Source organism: Pteropus alecto, unplaced genomic scaffold (assembly GCF_000325575.1).
Source record: "Pteropus alecto unplaced genomic scaffold, ASM32557v1 scaffold185, whole genome shotgun sequence".
In the NCBI taxonomy this organism is placed as follows: domain Eukaryota; kingdom Metazoa; phylum Chordata; class Mammalia; order Chiroptera; family Pteropodidae; genus Pteropus; species Pteropus alecto.
The window spans coordinates 1,074,072-1,095,355 of NW_006438088.1; the positions used below are offsets into that span (position 1 = coordinate 1,074,072).

General features: G+C 41.2%; 1 protein-coding gene across 1 annotated transcript in view; it reads right to left on the reverse strand.

Annotated features, from left to right (window-relative positions):
- SASH1 (SAM and SH3 domain containing 1) overlaps nt 1–21,284 on the reverse strand; it is a 160,003-nt gene that overhangs the window by 112,077 nt on the left and 26,642 nt on the right. The window contains exon 2 of the mRNA XM_006915337.3: nt 10,194–10,322. Coding sequence (XP_006915399.1) covers nt 10,194–10,322 — 129 coding nt within the window. The remainder of the gene's footprint in view (nt 1–10,193; nt 10,323–21,284) is intronic.

The window sequence follows — 21,284 nt, forward strand, 5'->3', positions numbered from 1 at the left end:
GACAATATCTGCTTGTAAAAATATAAATACTGGCTATTATGCTATAGTTGGCATTATCATTATCATTATAAGTGCCCTTAGAAGTCTCGCCCTGTTAAATTCATCTAAACTTTAGCTGTTTACTTCTGTTAGTCCAGCTTATGGCACAGGATAAAACGAGCAACTGTACAAATTCTTGTCCCAATTACTCAGAAACCAGTCTTGCATTTGATTTTATATTGTAGTCTTGACCCTAACCCAAGGGAACTGCTCTCCCACACCAGTTTGGCTAGGCTTTCCAAACAAAAAGCATCACTACCTTTACCTTTTCTATCGTCCTAATGCTCAGCGTATGTCCACATGAACGGAGGAGGGCAAGCTAGAAACTGTTGAAGGCAGATCTGTATCACCCACTTAGGAATATGACTAATATAATCTTATCCTTGGCTGTCTTGTTCTATTGCAACATAAGCTTCCTGAAAGGAGGCTTATATTTTCTGTTACTAATAAATTCCCCATGATATCAAATAAATTGCTGAGAAACACCAGAAAACCAGTAAATGCTGTTTTCACTTCACCAATTTTACCAGTTCCCCGAATTCATTTTCAGGAAGAATCAGACATGCCACCACTTAGCTATTTCTAAAACAGTTTTACATAATACGCACACTAAAATTATAATATTATAGAATCCTCTAATATTGGGTTATTCTGTTAAAGAAACTGAGTTTTCAAGAAAAGGTTACTGGGAAAACACTAAAATATGTCATTTTATTTACAATAAGTATATTTTATTATTTTACTTTATTTACTTTTCATTTTATTTTGCTTTCTTGAGTGGAATTCTTTTAAAGTCTATTATCTCCTGTGTTGCACAACATAGGGACTTATAATTTAATAGAAACTTTTAAATTCAGGATTGCCCCCAGAATCCATAAGGTTGCTTGACCCTATTCGGGACTTATAATTTAATAGAAACTTTTAAATTCAGGATTGCCCCCAGAATCCATAAGGTTGCTTGACCCTATTCGAAACAGTGAGGCTGTCGAGCTTTTTGAGTTCCTTTATTTTCATTTTACATTTTCTGCTTCTTCATTTGCTAACCTTTCTTACCACTAACAAATGACTAACTCCAGCTAGTCAACAACCCTCTGTTAATTTATTGCTTCTAATCTGCCAGAGAATTGAGACACCACATATGCTTTAAGAGAAAGAAGACAGAGGTGAAGTCATTAAGGGAGAATGACCAGAAAATGTGAAATTCCCCCCCCAAAAAAAAGAAAAGAAAAAGGAAATGTGAAATTCTATAAAGCTATTTAAAAAACCCAATTTAGAACTGTTATGTTTAATTGGTGGACAATTGGAGACTTTAAACATCTACTTTAACGAATTTTGTGGGGTTTCCCCCCCAATTTTTTTATAATGAGTGTATTATTGCAATTTGTATAATAAAAATTATTTTATATTGTACTATGCTTTATAATATTACACTTTTATATTAAATTACCCAAATAAATGAACTAATTTGTGAATGAAGATTTTTCGGGGAGGGGGTGTGTGTTGAGGAACCTCCTGAGAGTAAAATGCAAGGTCGGTGGCTAGTCTGGGGGGATTTGGAGATCTGGCATTGACCTCTTTGTTTCAAATGCCCTCTCTGACACAAGCTATTTGACTTTCAACAATTTCTATTTTTATGATTATTACCATTATCAATATTTAGTATTCCCATTATAAATAACAATAATATTTATTATAAATATTCACTGAGCTCTGGCATGTACCCAGGAACTCTGCAGAGTGCTTTACAAACATGATCTTATTTAACCTTTACAACTGGAAGAGGCCATTGTCATTCCCATCCGGCGGGTGAACATCCAGGCTGGTGGGCGACGCAGCTAGATCTTTCCCACCTAGTTATAAGACCTCCCTTTGGGAGAATTCCTTTCTGCCTCTGCCCAACCGAAATCATAAGATTACTCATATCCATCTGATAGGGTTATTAAAAAAACTAAATAAGGTAGATGTAGATGCCTCATAAACTCCAACATACTTTTAAAATGTCATTATTGTGATCATTATCAGCGCTGTTATTTTTACAACCTCCTCATACTTTACTCTTCCTTTTAGTTATTGGCAGTACTCGACGTAGTGAGGCGGATAAAATACCCTGCGTTTTACACATGTTAAGTTATACTGGTGATCAATGATGCAGAATAGCTTAATTGATAATTATCATGATATCGTCGGTATTTAAAAGATTCATCAAAAATATTAAACAGTAAATTTTTCCTTAACATTCTCTTTTAGAAAGAAAGTTTTAATCTTCACGAGTCAAATGACACTCTGATGAAGAATTCGGAGGGAATACCAAAACAAGTTTCGAAAGATGAAAGCATCAAAGACTAGAAGCGAAACCCTCATCCCAAGGAGGAAGGGCATGCACATCACACGCGAAATTACTCTTTGAAATCACAGCTGGAAATCTGTCTTCCTCTTGGCATCTTTGTTAGGAAGCCACGTCTCTGCTGTCGCACACGCTTAAAAAATAACATACACTCTCGACAAACACATCCAGATGTTCACGAATATTCATGACGTGCTTCCAATCTGGTTTGGACTTGCCCTTGATTTATTTTTGATTAAGTTCCATCAGCTTCTGCTGGGGTCCCACGAGATGGATGGCATTGCTGTGGCACAAATTTCAATAACTGGAGAAAGTCTCTCCAACTATCCCTTATAAACAAATGATTTATACACAAGCCTGGGAATAACCAGAAACAGAGAAACTGGTTTACGCCTGAACCTGAACTCTAACACAGCTGATACAGTCGATAAATTACGCCTCCATTTCTAACACACAGGTTGACATGTTGGGGAAGGAGGGGAGCTAGAATCTGATGTTCTACAGTGAGTAATACAGTAAACGTTAAAGGAAAGGTAATGGCTATGTCACGGGGTCTGAGATATATTTTCCAATCACCAAGTTATGCCAAATGGTGGAAAAGCCAGAAGAAGTATAAGTGAACTAATACATTAAACAAATTAGCTCAACATTTTGCCATTTTGCTTTCTTCTATTTAAAATAAAGTCCTGGAAACTTCCAAACTGAACAAAAAGGCAGCTCCAAATCTAAAAGTATTGCTGAAATGGGGGTAATGATCTTCTAATGACAGGTGGCCAGAGAAAGCTCCGATCAATAGACTTGGTGTTCTGGGCCCAATTCTTTCTGTCCTTAGTCATTTCAGTGCACAGGGACTGTGGCAAGAGATGCATCTAAAACATGGAGCTATATGGGTCAGGAGGCCAATGTCAGGTATGTGTGTGCATACACCAGCAAAGGCTTACAGCCCTGCCTCCAGGTGACTTCCCATCAGGACCCTGCATGTATCTGCCTAATCCCATTCCAGATGCCTAACCCTCACATCCCCCAAGCCGGGACTTAGAGGCAGGTGAACCGCTTTGGCCTGGGCCACCCTGTCTTCACCAAGGGTCTTAAGTTTGGATCTTTGACATTATCATCAAATGACATTATAGAGATGGCCGCAGAAACCTACTCTTAGAGCCTGAAAACAAGCAAATATTCATCACACTCTTTACATTTTGTCTCATGTCAAGACCATAATGGCTTCTAGTGTGCTATGAATTAACTACAATTAGCTTGTTATTAGTACAAATGAATTGCACTGTAAAGTAAGTTTGTAATTGGGTTTAGTAATGGTTAAATGTAAATATTTAGGTGGCACTATAGTTTGGTAATGTGATTTTAACATGCCAGGACTCCAAAAAGGTGCCTGTCCTGGGCCTTGCTCAACTGTGAGGTCCCAATAACAGAGACAGATGTTCCTGTCCCCTCCCAAGCCCTGGCCACGCCCAGACTCTGACACCAAAGAGGCCTCTTTTACTTTAATTCCTTGGCTTTTCTCCCTATTTACCATCAATTTGATTAACACTTAAGAATTCTCTCTGTGGTATGTAAATGAAAACTACTACAAAGCTCAGACTTTTTTCCCTTTCTGGCAAGCATTTGTATTCCAAGCAAGATGCTATTTTGGTTTTTAATCCCCAGGCACATCGTGTTTTAAAACTCTTTTATTTGCAAACAAATAAAAAACAGTCATTTCTAAATGCTCAGGAGCAACAACAGAAAAAGAAGCTGATACTGTTGATCCATATTTGAAAAATATGCTGCAGACCTCTCAACTTGGAGGCTATTATATCACACATAAAACGTCTAATCTATCTGTTTCCATCATTATACAAACAGTCTACAAAGGTCTCTAAGGTTAAGAGGATGGAAGCACACCTAAATTGTGAGTATAATAAAAACCTTCATAATTATGAGAGATATGAAATGCCAAGATCAAATCTGGCAGCCAAGAGATCTATTTATGTCCATGTTAACGTAATGCAATGTACAAAAAATGCTGACTAAATTGGGACTAGGCATCTGACTACAAACGGGACTTTGTCTGAAAGGAACCAGAGCAGAGAACTGTATTACCATCTGGCTGAGACATAATGCCTCACTGTATTTTGACATCAAGTGTGTGAATCCCACAGCAGAATGTAGTTCAGACTCACCATCTAATGCCCACTGTTTCTGACTGCAATCTGCAAATCAACAGAAGCCCGAAGCTAGCAAATAATGTCAGTTCAGAAAAAATGAAACAAAATGAAAATAAATGCCCTTCGGAGCAACAACTGGGCTTTGGCAATTGAATATTTAAATGAAGGACACTTTGCAACATGGATCACATTCTTATCCTGTGGATAATAAGAATTCAAGGAGTACATTTGCCTCCTGAGTGGCTATGCTTCGGAGCACCTGTAACCTATGGACTGAGGTACCACTTTCCTTATTTTCTTGAATATTTAGGGAGCTCAAAGGTACGAGCAACGTTTCCCACATGCTTTACTGTCTCTAGCAAATAACAAAACAGCATTCAATAAAACCAAACCAAACAAAAAAACCCCAGCGACAGGACTATGTCTGCATGCATGTCTGTGAAGCCACAAGTTGACCTAGCAGGTCAACTATGGTGAAATGGCAATTATGTTTGTTCTGTGTTGTGAATAGTGATGAATAAGAACAACATCTTTGGTTTTTTTTTTTTTAATCATTAATAATCCAAGGACTTGTGAAAACAGCATGTAACTTTTTTCGGCACTTTGTTTATATCTTACCTCTTAATGGGCCATAAAGGCCATGTTTTCTCTCTTAATTTTTTACCTTTTCACAAACCGTGCCCTCTGCCTTAAATTATTCTGCACTGTCCACACTCCACCCCACCCCAGGTTAATATTCCATGTTTTTTACAATTGGGCCTGGGTATTTATTACCTCCTTCAGGAAGCCTTCTTTGATTTTCCTAAACTGGGTCAGGGGCTCTCTTCTGCATTCCTTCACAGCATTTTAATACTATTTACCTGTCTAATTCCCCTACTAAAATATGACCTCTTTGTGGATGGGGAATACATCTCTATCTGTATTTTTGGAAGGGCAAAGTCTCGGACACAAGCTCGATGCTCATTAAATATTTTAAAATAATTATACACGTACATGAATTCAACAAATACTTATTGAATACCTATTATGTGCCATGCATGCATTTGCTCTCTATGCTGGAAAACAGACCTGACAAAAATCCCTACCGTCAAACCAGGATTTACTGAAAAGAGATGTGAAGCGACTTTGAGGGGTGATGGTTATGTTCTCTATGACGCTGGGAGTGTAAATGATGTGGATATGGCCACTGGACACAACTGTGTAGCTAAGATTTGTGCAATTTCATACGTAATTTAACTTCACAAAAGAATAAGTTTCTAAAAGTAATAATACTAAAGAGGGTATGAGGAATAAAGGGGAAATGAGAATGGCAGAATGCTGGTAACTGTTGAAGTTGGGTAAGAAGCACAGGAAGTTCACTATATGATGCTGTTGATATACGTTTGAAATGTCCCAAAATAAAAACTAAAAGAAAATCACCGCACTCATGTGAAAAATAATAATGATGTACAAAAAACAGATACTCTTCTGTGTTACCACAGGAGTTTCTGAACTAGGAATAGAAGGGGAGGAAAAGAAATGGACAGGTATAGGTGAATTACGATGACGTACCGGGTACTTTATAGTAGTTTCATTTACTCCTCATAATAACTTCATGAGATATTTTTACTTTCATTTATAGGTGGGGAAACTGAGGCTTCGAGAGGTTATACAATTTGCCAGCTATGTAAAAGAGCCAGGATTTGAACCCGAGCCTGTCTCTTTCCACCTGTGCTTCCCCACTGCAGCAAGCGCAGAGGCTGGCATCCCAGCTTGGGTCTGGGGCCTGAGTGGTAAAGTCTGAAGAAGTCCCCCAAATCACCACTAGTCACAACCGACACCACTCCTACTGCTTCTTAGTTCAGGATTATATCTGGAAAGATTAAATTATGAAAACTACAAGGAACAATAATTATACCCCAGAATTGTTCCTACACCATCGGCAATGACTCTGGTCTCACATTTCTCTGTGATAATATTCAATATTTTCATTTACTTTTCCGGTCCTTAAAGATCTGGGTGGGTCTTCACCTGGGCTCCTATTTCCTGTGCCCACACAGATGAGAACGATTTGGCATGGAGTCCAAGCCGGGCTTTGACTGACGAGGTCGACAGGGTCCTGCCGTTAAGTGGCGATTCTCTATCCAGGCTTCTCCGCACCAACAACCGCACAAACTTGTTTCTGCCGACACCCAAGTGGACTCAACCTCAAGTGTGCTGAGGAAGCTGATATGACCAGTAATAAGAGGCCACCTTGTGTGTGTCCTTTTCCTGGCCATGATGTCACTTTGACAGATGTCAGACTTAGCATCAGCAGAGATGGGCCCATTATGGACTTGAAAAGCTGCTGTCATTTCCAAATGAGGCTTCTCCCAGCCAAAAACACACACGGTGCTCAGGTGTGTGCCAAATGCGTGGAGACATGGGCGACTTCCCCGCTGTCCACAAGCACTAACGATCTAACCTCCAGCAGAGGTCAAGGCCACAGTCCAAACATACTGTTCCTTTAGGGCCTATTTGGAGCTAAATAAAGACTCTCACCATAGTTATCAATTTAAATCATAATCCCTGTTCACGTTGATGACTTTTCATCCATCTGTACTCTCTGGTGCCTTCATCTCAACTAACTGGCCGCCAAAACACTTTATCAAGTAAGTGCTTTATTCCAGTTAGGAGCCGGGTGATTAGGTGCTGGAAAACTCACTTGACATCCAGTCCAGGAAGTTAATTACTAGCATAATTATCAAAACCTTTTATTTTTCAGGGTTAAGTCAAGCATCTCTGTGGGCAGGGTGTCTTTTTGGTTTGTTTATTCTCCCATTGACATGTAATTAGCTCGTAAGGGCAATGCATTTCTGGACTTTTTAAAGGCAAAACACAAATATCTAAATAGCTGTTCTGTCTATAGAATGTTCCCTCAATCCCCAAAATCCACCCATTGGATTTAAAAATGAAACAAATTCTTAAAATCAATTTAACCCATCACCCCAAACCCTCCGTACTCAAGGCTGTCTCTAAATGACTTTTTCTACAGCAGATACAAACTTGATGCTATTTTTTTCCCTATAAAATGTTTTAGGCTCCTAAAACATTACTATCTTCTTTCAGTGCTTTGATGTATTATTCCTCCTCTAAGACATCTCGCATTCAGCTTTGACTGGGCTGCTTACTAGCAGGGAAGAAGTTTGTCCAAAGACAGAACTCAAAGTCTAGAAATACAGGTAAAATCTGATGCAGTAAAAGGGAGTATTATGGACTGAAGGTTACAGCTTTTCAAGAAAATGAGTTCCTGTCAGGACTCAATCTATGATGAGTTCATGACTTTGAGAGGGAACTTCCTGTAGGTCGCCGGTGATGCATGCATGGCCTGAATGATGACCTTAAAACACGTCTAACACAGACATCCAGAGTCCTGGGCCATGTGAATGACATATGAAACACATGCCACCTACCCTATTTTTTACCAGTTAGAGACCTCCCCTTTACTGGGGCAACTAGAATCTCATAGAAAGAGAACTTAAATGTGTCGATTGGGGATCTTATTTTTCTTGCTAACTACAGTTTAAAGAATGAACAGAGTTTCCAGCCTGGCTCGAATGAGCTCCCATCAATTTTACCCATCACCACATTCTAGCACCTTTGATGAGAACTAATTAAGCTCATGTGGTGTTTGTTCTCCCCAGACTGCCTTTTGCGGCTCTGGAACAGAGCACACCAAATTAGGCCCATCTGTCTCAATGGGAAGAAGTTACTTATCCCTCTGCCAGGCAAGCTTCCTTTCCTACCTAGAAGCTGCTTTCTGAGGTTCCCAAACACCGTGGGATGATTATGGTAACTCCAAATTTTAACCGGCTCGAGTTTTGGGACGAGCAGTCAAGTGTTGCTATCTATCAAAGACCATCTACTAGTTCACAGCAGTCATTTCCTTCCATGGTGAAATATCCAAGGAAGGCACAAAGTATGCTACCAGACTATCATTCAAGGTCAAAATTGCAGCAGTCAAGAATTCAGTGCAATATTTAAGTTGTTCTGCTGCAATCTTGCCAAAAGGAAAGCTTTTCATTAACTAGGGCCCAACAGGGAGCCTCGTTAATTTTAAAGGAGCAGAGGAGTCTCCTGCTACATAAGGTTAAGAGAATGAAATAACCCTACCACTCACTCACACAAGCCAGGAGACAATGTTACAGGAAAGAAGCCTTGAAATGAAGCCTGGGCCATGGTGTCAGGCTCCCACCTATCCCCAACTGATGCTTCTCAGCTTCAACTGACTCTATTACACTAATTCTTACCCCTGCCAACTGCTAAATCAGTGAGCAAAACAGAAAAAAAAATCAATAATTATTTCTCAGTCATGAATTAAAGTGCCTAAGAAGGTCAGCGTCTAGCTTAGGTGAAAGTGAGTCACGTCCACTTACAGAATATATCGCAGTGGTGTCTAAATCACTTGTTGGGTACCTTACGTAATAGGTCCTTTATAACACAAAAGAAACTACTAATAAAAGAATTATCTGTTCCTAGTCTTTTTTTTTTTTTTTCATTTCTACCCTAAAATTTATGGAAATTTTTTTTGGAAAAAATTATTTAATTTCATCAGCAGTTGTTAAACTTTTTTGCCCCAAAGATCCACATTTCAAAGATCTATTTTAAAATAGACCCACATAGTCCCCCAACACATAAAAGATAGTCAAAAAAAAGATGGTCAGATGAGGAGGCATGGGAGTTTAGCCTTTTCCTCTGTCTCCTGCTCCCAAAGTGGTCTTGAGGTCACCACAGTGAAACAAAACAATCTGAAACGCACTGAGCCACAATGAATTCAAGTATAATATAAGTAGCAAATTTCAATTAATAAATGCAGACGTTTCAGTAAGATACTTTATAATAAATGTACGATGTGAGAATACTGCCAGCACACATACAGCAGAACCTAAGCTGTTTATTTACTATTTATCACACGCAAGTTCAAACGCTCCTCTAAACACTCACATAAAGATCTTTACCAAACAGCCAAATAGATTTCAATACATCTGAGTGAGAGAAGAGAATATAGCCATGAAAAACGGTGATTACTAAGAGGTCTTAATGATATGGAAAGACTATAATAAATTCTTAAGTAAAAAAAAAAAAAAGCAAGAATTATATTGCTGATGTAAAAATGCCCAGAAAACACTGAACAGAGCTACTAAAACACTGCGTGGTTATTTCTAAGTGGGAGATTAGGGTTGTTTCTTGCTTCTTTAAATCTTATTTTATTTCTCAAAAAGAAAAAAAAAAATGAAGAAAAGAAAGAAGGAAGAGAGGGAAGGAGAGAAGAACTAGCCTAGCTATCCTTTGGGCTTAAAATAAAAATGTAGTACTGTATACACGGGCCAACAGTAAAAACATCATTTTCTCTTAAAAAACAAAAAACAAAAAAAACCCCAGCCTTTTAATGAATACAAAACACCTAAGGTACTGTCCAAGCCTATACTAATTCAAATGTCTGATATCTGCAAAACTGGGTTATTCCTTTAGGGATGTGAATTTTTTTACCCCAAACTCGTACAGCGGTCCGCTGACGGATACTCTGCGCACAACCAGGTCCATCAGAAGGCGCGAGCCGGGGCGCTGGACCCGGAGCCCGGACAGCGACAGGCAGCTGAGCAGCAGCGAACCCCAGGGCCCCCACTCACCACGTCCAGGTCCTGGGAAACCCGCCGCTTCCGCAGCTCCTCCATCCTCTCGCACACGTCGGAGAAGCAGGTGTTGTAATAGTCCGCATACTGCTGCGCCAGGTCATCGATGTTGCCCAGCGAACCGTCCTGGGGTGAGGAGGGTGGAAAGGAACAAAGGTGGTCAGTTCACCTGCGAAAGCCCCGTGTCCCTTGGTCTCCGTCTCCACAGCACTCATAGCAACAACAGCCGATTTTTACTAAGTGGCGAACATGTGCCGGGCTGAGCTTCCCGTGCGACATCTCCTACTCCTCCGGACGGTGCTTGGACCCAGGACCCGTTGCCTCACCGTATAGACAGACAAAGAGTAGCTCAAAGAAGTTGAGCAACGGCCCCAGGAAGGTAAGGCCACCAAGCAAGCAGACAGGCCTCTGGCCAGTTTTAACTTACACCTCTGCCTGCTTAGCGGGGCTCAGAAGCCCAACGAAGTGCCTCCAGCAAGGGAGCTGTGTCAGTACAAGGTTCCCTGAAGCCGAATCAGCAGGTGGCTGCATCGGACCTCCTGGGAAGCTTCTGACAAATCCAGATGGCAAGTCGCCAGTCCCAGAAATTCTGACTGGAACCCGAGAATTCAGGAACCAACGGGGAATGCCGTATCTACAACACACCTGAACCAGACCTTCCTCCCCTGAGACCCTCAGGCACATGGAGTCATTCCAAGTACAGATGCAAGAGGACGTGTTACAAATTCACCTAAATAAATCAGAAATAAAGTCTGTCTCTACCGTGGAAAGTGCCCGGAAGCTGCTCTGGAGCCCTCACACCTAAGGTCGAACCCAGCTCGATGCCACTTCTGGGCGAGTGACATTAGGCATGTTTCCTAACCTCCAACAACACTGGAATAGTGACAGTACCTATTACTCCTCACAGGGAGGAGTAATGAAGTAACATGAAACCCTTAGAACTCAGCCCCTCGTACTCCACCTGGTACACTTACTAAGTGCTCAGAATTTATTTAGTTAATAATATTCACTACAAGATAATGTTTCACACTGTAGTCTTCCTTTAAGGGAGCTGATTCTTAAATACGTATCTGATGAACACATGTATATAGGATGACGGAAATGCAGTGTACATTTGGAAGTCATTTCTTCAAGTCATTCATTCATTCATTCATTCAAAAAATCATCTCCCCTGCCTGCTCCTTTTCATGTCACTGCATGTCCTTTTGGAAATGCAGTGTACATTTGGAAGTCGTTTCTTCAAGTCATTCATTCATTCATTCATTCATTCATTCAAAAAATCATCTCTCCTGCCTGCTCCTTTTCATGTCACTGCATGTCCTTTCTTTGGCATGAATAAATGGCCCTCTTACCAAAACAACCAAGAAAAACGCAACTTTTAGGCAATCAGGAAGGTACACACACATTTTCTATTTTTCAGACCGCTGGCCAGCCTCCTCCCATAATTAATGTTAGCACATAACACACAGCAACAGGTGTCAAATACGGAAAAGCACACTTCGATGCAATTGAGGTTTGGGAGGTAAAGAGTTCTCCCAAAGCCTTTCTGCTAAAGACCGCAAGGCCCTGTCCAGGAGGCTTGGGTCCGGGCAAGCATCATCTCTACCTCACTTCTGCATTCACTGATTTCACAGAAGAATTGAGAGCAGAGAAACAGAAATTTAAAGAAATGACTGTTTAGAAGGGATTCTTCCTTCCCCGCCAGTTAAATGTCCTATGTCTGCAGTAATTGCCTCAAAGTCCTCAGAATAGATGAGGGGTGACTTCCAAGGCCAGTAAGATGTTTGAACATTTGAACAGGTCCGAGCAAAAGTCACTCCCTGTCTGTTTGAGGCCGCAGGCTGGAGGGACGGTGTAGAGGGGGTGGGAACCTACTCTGCTCTTCGAAATGTTTATAGTCAAGTTCCTGGTTAGGAAATAACATCAGTCAAGATAGAAATCTGCTGCTGAGCTCTGAGGAAACGCAGAGGCAGTCAGCCCACCAGTCTTCGCTTTACTGTATTCAGTAAAGGAAACTGCCTGAAAACAGAATTACTCTTTGGAAAGAGGGAGCCAGGCCAGAATTCTTAAGGTGAGGTTCTTGAAATATGGATACATCGTGATAAATCAACGATGATCCTAAGCGTTGCACTGACTTGTCTCAACGCAACAGCACATGCCCCAGGGGCCACAGCACAGAAGTCTGCTACCTCCAGAGTGATTTCTCATCTCCTTCCCCACTCTGCCTAATCAATCTACCACTGACCCAGCCATGGAAGTGACCTTCCTACGTGGAGATCTGATCGGTCTCTCTCCCCTGAGAATTACCCGTGCCGTTCCCATCACCCTTCCAACAAATAAATGCCAAGCTGACCAACCTGGCTTTTAGGGCCCTCTACCTCCACTCCCCAGTCCCAGCCCAGTCGAGAATACAACTGAGGTCTGCAGACTGGGAGGCTGAGAAGCCGGCCAGCAACAAGGAGCAACTACAGTGGCGCCTTTCCTCTCCCGCCCTACCCACCTCAGTCCCAAGACCAGGAGAAAGTACTGGAAGAATCTTTAGGAAAGAGGAAGAGCAGAAGAGCTGCTCCCATCCAACCACCAGCTACCGACGGCCAGGCCTATGGGAGCAAAGTGCCTGCTGAGGCAAGGACTCAAGTCCACAGCTGGTTCCGCCAGTGGGGAAGCCCCCGGACAGCTGCCAGGATAAAGAGAAATGGGCTACCTTTAGCATCAGGGACTCTGCCTGGCATGTCTGCCTTGGACTTGACCTGGGATGTTTGCTTGCATTTCACGGAAACAAAACCTCCACCATCTCTGGTCTCTCCAAAAACCTCATGTTGTCTTAGCTCACTCCCCCAGCATATACTGGCAAAGACCACGGAGCTCCCTACAGGATGCTATCCTCCTCCAGAAACTTCTGCTTTCAGCTATCCAGGAAATGAAACATAGCTGCCACCTTTGGCCAAATACAAAGTCCATCTTCTAAAAAGGTGTTATATCAACACACTTTCTTATGACTCGTTATTCTTAATGGAAATCTCTCAGTCAGTCTCTCTCTCTCTCTCTTTCTCTCTCTTTCTCTCTTTATCTCTCAATTCTAGCTCCTTTCAAAACTAAGCAGCCTTCATTGTTTATGAACTGTGTGACTTATCATAACCAACTGTTTTCTTGGAATAAATAAGACTGCTCCAAAAGAATTTTTTAAACAATTATTTATATAGCTTTGTTCCACTTTTTTCACTTTTTCTGTGCTCTCTCATATGTCCTAGCAAAACCTTCAAAGCCAACTGTTCAGTTCTAAAGTTTCTAAGCTGTTGATCAAACTTTTTCCTACTAGTGAAAGAGTTAAATTCCCTATCCCTTACTCCCAATTACTCAAAACTCCCCAGTAATTTGGAGGCCTAAAAAATATATCTGTGGCTCATGAAGAAGCAAGCAGCTGTTCAGCTCAACTCAGGCCAAAGATAGCAAACATCTCACACCCTGCATTATGCTGCAATGTCTACCCCTGCTTGGTCCTCAGCAAATGGTAATTTAGAACAGGGTGGCACAGCTGCCCCTATGGGTTCCCAAATCGCTTTCCAGATGTGCACTAAGTCCCCATAATTAGCACTTTCATCAGTCTTGATGATTTAAATGCCAAAAAAAGGCTAAAGAATGAAAAAATATGTTTTTTAAAAGTAAGTCTTGTCTCCCAGCCCCAGAAAGGAACCCTTTCCATCCTGCTCGAATGCAACCAAAGAACCACACGATAATTTTCTCTTTATCCATTCAGAGTCCATACTCTTCCAGGACTATCTGAAAATCTTCGCACCATCTCTGTCCAACTTGTTCTTACTTGAGAGAGTACAGATCTATGCAGTAAAAATATTTACTTCACTAAAAATATGTGCAACATTAGTCTGTAAGGAATTTAAATAATGCAGCTGTATTTCAACAGCACCACACCTAGCACACATCTTTCTTTTTGGATTGCGAAGTTCATGTCTGAGTCAACACTCAACACCCTACGATGCTAATGTCTCGAGGCACTGATGTTACAAAATAAATTTCCAACTATAGTAACTTTAAACCATGTCTACATTTATTACAATAAATACAATTATTAAAACACTGTAACAGAGTCTTTTTCAACCTTTTATTTTCTTTTACGGTGTTCCACGTTTCTGCTCTAGAGTTTATTACTTGCCTAATCTGTTTCACTTCTTATTTTTCCCTTTTGGCTCTCATGCATTAAGCTGAAGCAATCAATATTCGTTCAAGTTTAGGAATAGAGGAAATTTTGATTTCCTGAAAAGGACTTTTTAAAAATAAATTGTGAAATTTTGTGTCGCGTCATCTTTGTACAAGAATTTTCCCATCCTTGTCTTGAGAGAGAGAGAGACATGCAAATTCAAATTCGTTTCCCTTTTCTTATTACAGAACCAGGTCACAGCATCTTTCCATATGACCATCCAGTTCCGTTGGTACTGACTTAAATTAAGTCTATAGACCCACTACTGGTGTCAGTCCAGTGGAAGACAAACGTATGCCATCTTCCGATGAAGCCACAGCATACGTTTGTACCAAACACCCATCTTTCATATACCAACATAAAAACAATTAAGGGCCTTGTATCAACCAATTCAGACTGAGTGGACTGCTGTTATAATTAAAGAGAAAAGGAACAGGGTACTGTTCTCTCGACAACTGATTTAACAGTATTTTTGATATTTATCCCAGTGTATTTCAGTCTCTGGAAAAATCTGAAAACTAAAAGTACTACGAAAATGGGCATTTGTGTCATTATTTTTATTATTTTTGTCTCTTCTTTCCCCAAATGTCATTTATGATTTTGAATATCTTGACAGACTTAAGGGGAAAAAAAAGAAAAAGAAAAACAATTCTCGGAAAATACCAGGAGACACAATGTAATCTACACTGCTGTATGCAGATTACATTCAAATTAATGCAAATAAACTTGTGGTCCCGCAATTTTAAGTATGTATAAAGACACAGCCCCAAGGGAAAACTCGATGTGTTGCTCTAAATGCCCAAAGTTGAGATGGAAAGAGAACAGACTTTGGGCTCATTTATTCAGTGATCTCTACCTTTTCTGTCCATAATAAGTACATACATAGTATATTTGATGTAATGTAAATTGTTATATTTACAATGTTCACTGTTGCTTCAGAGACGGATAGAGATATATAAATATGTAAATCCTCTACAAGCTAAATCACTAAAAGAAATTACTGCAGGACAATGAAGCCTAACTGATTTCTTGACCGACTTCGCATGTGTTTTCATTCTTAATTAGCTTGTTTAAAGATTCCGAGGTGATAAACGCTTTCAGCAACCTTTCAGGTTAAATTGCTACCGCCATTAAAAAAAAAAAAAAAAAAGGAAGACTTTAATTCTGGTTTCTTTGTTCAGCCTCACTGAATCTGTGAGATGTCACTGTTTGCACAAGTTCTATCATTGCATCCTGCCATACCATTCTGGAGAAATTCACTGACTATATAATAATTAATCTCAAATATTTTCCTCTGAAGTTCACTCCCAGCATTTCTGCGGATGATTTGAGCTGGAATTCAGTTTGTCTTAGGAAAAAGTTTTTACACGTAACGACCAAAAACATATACTAAAGAGACATATTAGGTCATCCTGACGGTGAAGGAAGGTCCCGGGGGGCACACCCACGTGGCAGGTGGTGGAGGAGGGCTGATTTCACATCTTCCACTCCCTTCTCTCCAAAAACACCCAGAACTTGCCAAAGCCTAGGGTCCAATTCTTGCTTTAGCAAATATGATCTTGGTGCCCATGGTTCCCACTATTATGCACCAGTGATCTCCAGTTAATATAAACCCCTTCCTGAAGAAGGAAGGGCCTCACAGCTGGCAGCATGGACCACTCCCTCCTTCCCAGCACTCTCTCAGCATCTGTTTCTCAGGCAATGGTCGGTCTGCAAAGGTCTGGGGGAAAAAATACCAGAAAAAAAAAATATTGAGGTAGGGAACCTCTTCGATACAGCATATTTATTTATGAATATATATTTATTTACAACTAGCACAACTATTTACATTAAAAATACACACAAAAAATAGGCATTTTAAATGATAAAAAAAACGAGTATAGATTAAAAAAAAGTCCTAAGTACTTTCCTATTCCCAAATAGATAAGCAACCACAGTGGTATTCACCCTGCACATCATGACCCATTAGGGTTACAGAGGTCAAGGTCAAATCAAAGAAGCACAACTGCTGTGGGTGGTGACTGGCAGCTGGTGAAACAATCCATATGGGCTGCTGTCTCTATATCTAGTATGGAGCCTAAAGTCACTGTAGGTTAGCCAGGCTGGCAGTTATGAAGGATGCGAAAGAGCAAGGACAAAACTGAGCTCATGAGCTCACTGGAATCATGAAGACAACTGGAATCCACGTCTGTTTCTCACCAATTCCATTCTCGATGCCACGGGTGACCTACGAGAGAAGCTGGACCTGCACGCGCACTTGGCTCCAGACTCCCAGACGATCTGGCAGGACCTAGACTTGCTGTGGTTCGGGGTGGAGCCCCATGCTAACAACATAAACGAGCAGATCAGTGACACCGCGCAGGAGCAGTCACAATGCCTAGCACCCTCCAACAATCTTCGGAGTCTGAAATATATGGCTGCTGCTGATTCATTTCTGGCTTCTAGGTTGACACAGCACTAAGCCACCATAGAGTTCGAAGACAAATTTAGATATCAGAGAACAGCACTTGTTTAAATAACATGCATAGCATAGAATAGCACAGTACAGAATAGAAATTGTTGGTATATATCCCAAGAAGAAAGGGTACAGATGCTCTTCTACTTACGATGGGGCTACGTCCCGAGAAAACCCACAAGTTGAAAATGCGCTGAACACACCTAACCCATCAACATCAAAGCCTAGCCTGGCCCACCTTGAGCATGCTCAGAACACTTACATTAGCTACAGTTAGGCAAGTATCTTTAGCTTCATCTTAGAGTAACTGCCTGCCTCTTCTCACCAGCATCAGGGGACACAGATGGGTATTTGTAGACATGATGGGATGTGAAAACACAAAACACAATGTCCACAATGCTGGTAACACAGTACTCTGTAGAGCAGGGGTCGCCAACCCCCGGGCTGCGGATGGGTACTGGTTCGTGGCGGCCTGTTAAGAACCGGGCCACACAGCAGGAGGTGAGGGGCAGGTGAGTGAGCAAAGCTTTCTCTGTATTTGCAGCCGCTCCCCAGCGCTAGCATCACCATCTCAACTCTACCTCAGATCATCAAGCATTAGATGCTCAAAGGAGCACTGGTCCCTAGTGCCGAAAAGGGTGGGGACCAATGCTGTAGAGCATCGTTTCCTAGCGTGATCGCCCGCTGACTGAGAGCTGCGACTTGCTGCCGCTGTCCAGCATCACTGGTAAGCATCGTACCGCACTTCACTAGCCTGAGAAATAATCGAAATTCAAAATTCAAAGTACAGTTTCTATTGAATGCATATCGCTTTCACACCATCATAAAGTCGACCTGTCATAAGTCAGGGCCCACCTGTACTGTTTCCTGCAACATTTATTCCAGTTATGCGTGTGTATACGTGCACCTGACCACAATGTAAAATTTATCTTCCAGTGAATCTGTAACAAAAGCTTGAAGGTCACTGATGCGGTTTGCCCCTCAGGCTGCACCCTTGGGGTCTTCCCACCTTGAAGTCTGTTCTAGAGCCCCCTGTACATGGGTCTCCTTGGCACTCTCACTCACCCCCCTCCACAGCTCACCCCTAAACACGGATGCTCCCTGAGGCTGTCTCTGAATTTTTTCTCTTACTGTGCTCCCTGTTCTCTTAGGGAAATATCATCAGTGGTTGGATGGATTTAAAGTCATCCAAGCAGAAGTATTTTTTAACTTCTCATCTTCTTCCCTTGGGCCTAATGCAGCCTGCTTGACCCTAGGATACCAAAAAACATTATTACCAAAATCTTATACATAAACTAGTAATTCATAATTACCTGCTGAGAAGGAATTTTAAAAACTTGGTTTAAATGTATACCAACTCAGGTTTCTGGCCATGGAGAGGAGCCACTACAATAAATGGGATGAAAACAGCCTCCTCATGGGGAGTGTGTGCCGGCATCTCTGACATCGTGCTGACTGTCAGGTATGATGAAGAAAGTGACCCAGGCTATAAAATTATGCTCTTCAATCACCAACACCGAATGGGATATTTCATCAATTCAAATAATATTTACTGAACACCTACGACATTCCAAGTACTGTGCTAGGTGCTAAGTATACAATATATAAAATCAAGAACACGAATGCTTATTATTACTGGACAGAAAAGCAAAGCATGGTCTGTAGTTTATTTTAATGCAGTCACGGAGTTAAGTCATGGAAACTTGGTGAAGGGATTTACTCAACTGTGTGCTTAATATAAGGTCTTTTTAGATTAAAGGCTCTGAAAGATCCAATTTGCTGGCCTATCAATGTCTCGTAAGAACATTTCACAGGACCCCTGAGAACTTAAAAATCCAGGGGAAAGACTAGAACGCTGATGATTTGTTCTAAAAAGCTCAAGTCTAGATTCACACTCAAAATGGACATGTGGATGTAGCAGATGGCGATTTTAGACTGAACCCATTTCTCATTTCCAAACTGCCCTGAGCTAAACAGAACCACAGGTTTGGAAGGAACAGCAGAGTGAACTAGTTGAGTGGGAATGAAGTCACAGTTTCAGACCAGATTCACAGATTTCGATGAGTATGAATCATACTTTTCACTTTCTCTGGTTGCCTTTGGCACATAATCATGAGAATAAGGACATTCTCAAGCATCTGACCAATATAGATCTAATTGGGAAAAAAGTGATCTACAATATTCTTAGACATTTGGAAATTAATACATTAATCCCAGAACGACCCTGACATTTCTGGTTTGGTTGTTAAACCTTGCATAATATTTGAGTTTGTTGTGTTTTATGGAAATTATATTCTGCCACAGCTTGAGCAGCGTCAGGATATGATAATACATGGAGCCAGAAGTGGACTGACACTAGCTGTTTTCCTTGGATTTCACTGTTAAGTGAGATTTCAAAAGTCCTGATGATCTGACCAAAACTAACAACAGGCATCATGCTTATCTCCATTTACTGTTACAGAACTAGTGTTGATTAAACTCTTTCTTGGTGATGTGCCCCAAATGCTACATTATTAAGAACTGGTAGGTAATACCTAAAAGGCATTATCAATAAAAATTCACATGGCTTACAAACCTGTGGCTACTGATCACACGGCCCAGGACTGAAAAACCGAGATGTCGCTAACTTACACTCGGATAACTCTCAAAACTGTTTTCCACCTCCTCAGCTGCATCCACACGCCTATGCCTGCTCTCCCCAGATATTCAGTCTGAACTCTCCACCCCCACCAAACTTTCGTTCTATATTCCAGTATTCCAGAGATTAGCATCAAGCAGTTTCACTCAGGCCAGACTCTCAGGAGTCATTCGCTTACCCACAAGGTAAAAGTTCACTAAGTCTAATGACTTCTTATAACGTGTCGTAAACAAATCTGTGTTAATATAATATTCCTTCTCTCAATGTCTCAAATATCTCAAAATGTCTGTCTCTCCTAAGCCTACCTGTACTTCAAACCGATGACAAATCATTCCCAGTTATTCGCATTTCAATCTCATTGGAAATCTCATTTCATTTACAACCCACTCTATATCCCATACCCACTGTAACTTTCAAGATACAAATCTTGAAAACCGTAAATGTCTCTGAGTGAAGATCTGACAAAGTCCGTCTGTTGCCCAGAATACAAGAGCCTTTTTATTTGGACGCTGTCCGCCCCTCTAGACTCTCTCCATGGCTCCGTCCCCCCATCCACACACCAGTTTTGGCTGGATCGAACGGCATGTAGTACCACAGGATCCCTGCTGCCCCGTGCTTTTTCTTCCACCTGGAACACCCGTCTTTCATCCCCCTGACCCGAAGACAGCAGCTCACCCTGCATAACCCACTTTGCGTGGTGCCTAATGTTCCCGCTGCATCCGTGTAAACTATATATTCCCCGTACAAATGGAATGAACCGACGACGTCTGCGATTCGCTTCAAAGTCATGGGAGGATGGGGCAGGGGGGAGTGGTTGCAGGTATAGACGAAACAAGATTGACCATGACTGATAACTGTAGTGCTGATACAGGTTAAGTTCTTTAAAACATTCTCTCCATACTTTTGTATGTATTTGCAATTTTCTCTTAAGAAATTTTTTAAAAGTGACTTTTACTTACTTACATAGTTGTTGTCCCCAGGAGACTTTAAAGTCCTTAAAGGTTGGGGCCTGGTCATATTCATTTTTTGCAACCTCAGCACCTAACACCATCACTTAGCAATTATCTAAGAAATAGCTATCATTGCACACATGAATGACAGAAGGAAAAAGTGGAAGTCAGTAGAGCTGATCTCGCCCCTTCCTGAGGGTGTCACAACATTCATTCAGTAACCATCAATGACATAATGTCCGCCAAACCCGCATTTTCAGAAATAATGATGAGCTTTTACAGTCTCAGTTCTTGTCCCCAGCAACCTTACAACAGTAATTCAGACTAGTGAGTGAGACATTAAAACACAAACTATGTCATTAGAAACAACAACAAACGAAAAACTGTGGGACAGAGTGGGGAATATGTTTCTAGGCAGAAGGGACAACATATGTAACTCCTGAGTCAGGAGACAGCCAAACCTGTTCCAAGAGGAAAAGCTACCTGGGGTGACTAAAGGGTCAGTTCAGAGGTGTGGCAAGCAGGACTGGGGAGGGAGAGACAGAAGGGAACCAGGTCTGAGGCTTCTTCACATACAGGACTTACTGATTTCTAATTGCTTCTACTTACTGCTTGCGATTATTCTTAACATGTTGAGGGTCACAGATCTTGCTGGAATCCAACGGAAGTTTCCTACACCGAAAAGATTTAAGATGAAGTTCCTTGGTGCAATGGGCTTAAGATCACTACAGTCCCACATTCTTCTCACATCCTGACAGAAAAAGCAATCAAGTGTTTTGAAACAAAGACAGACTTATATAAAAAGACCCTGACTACACCAAGAACCTGT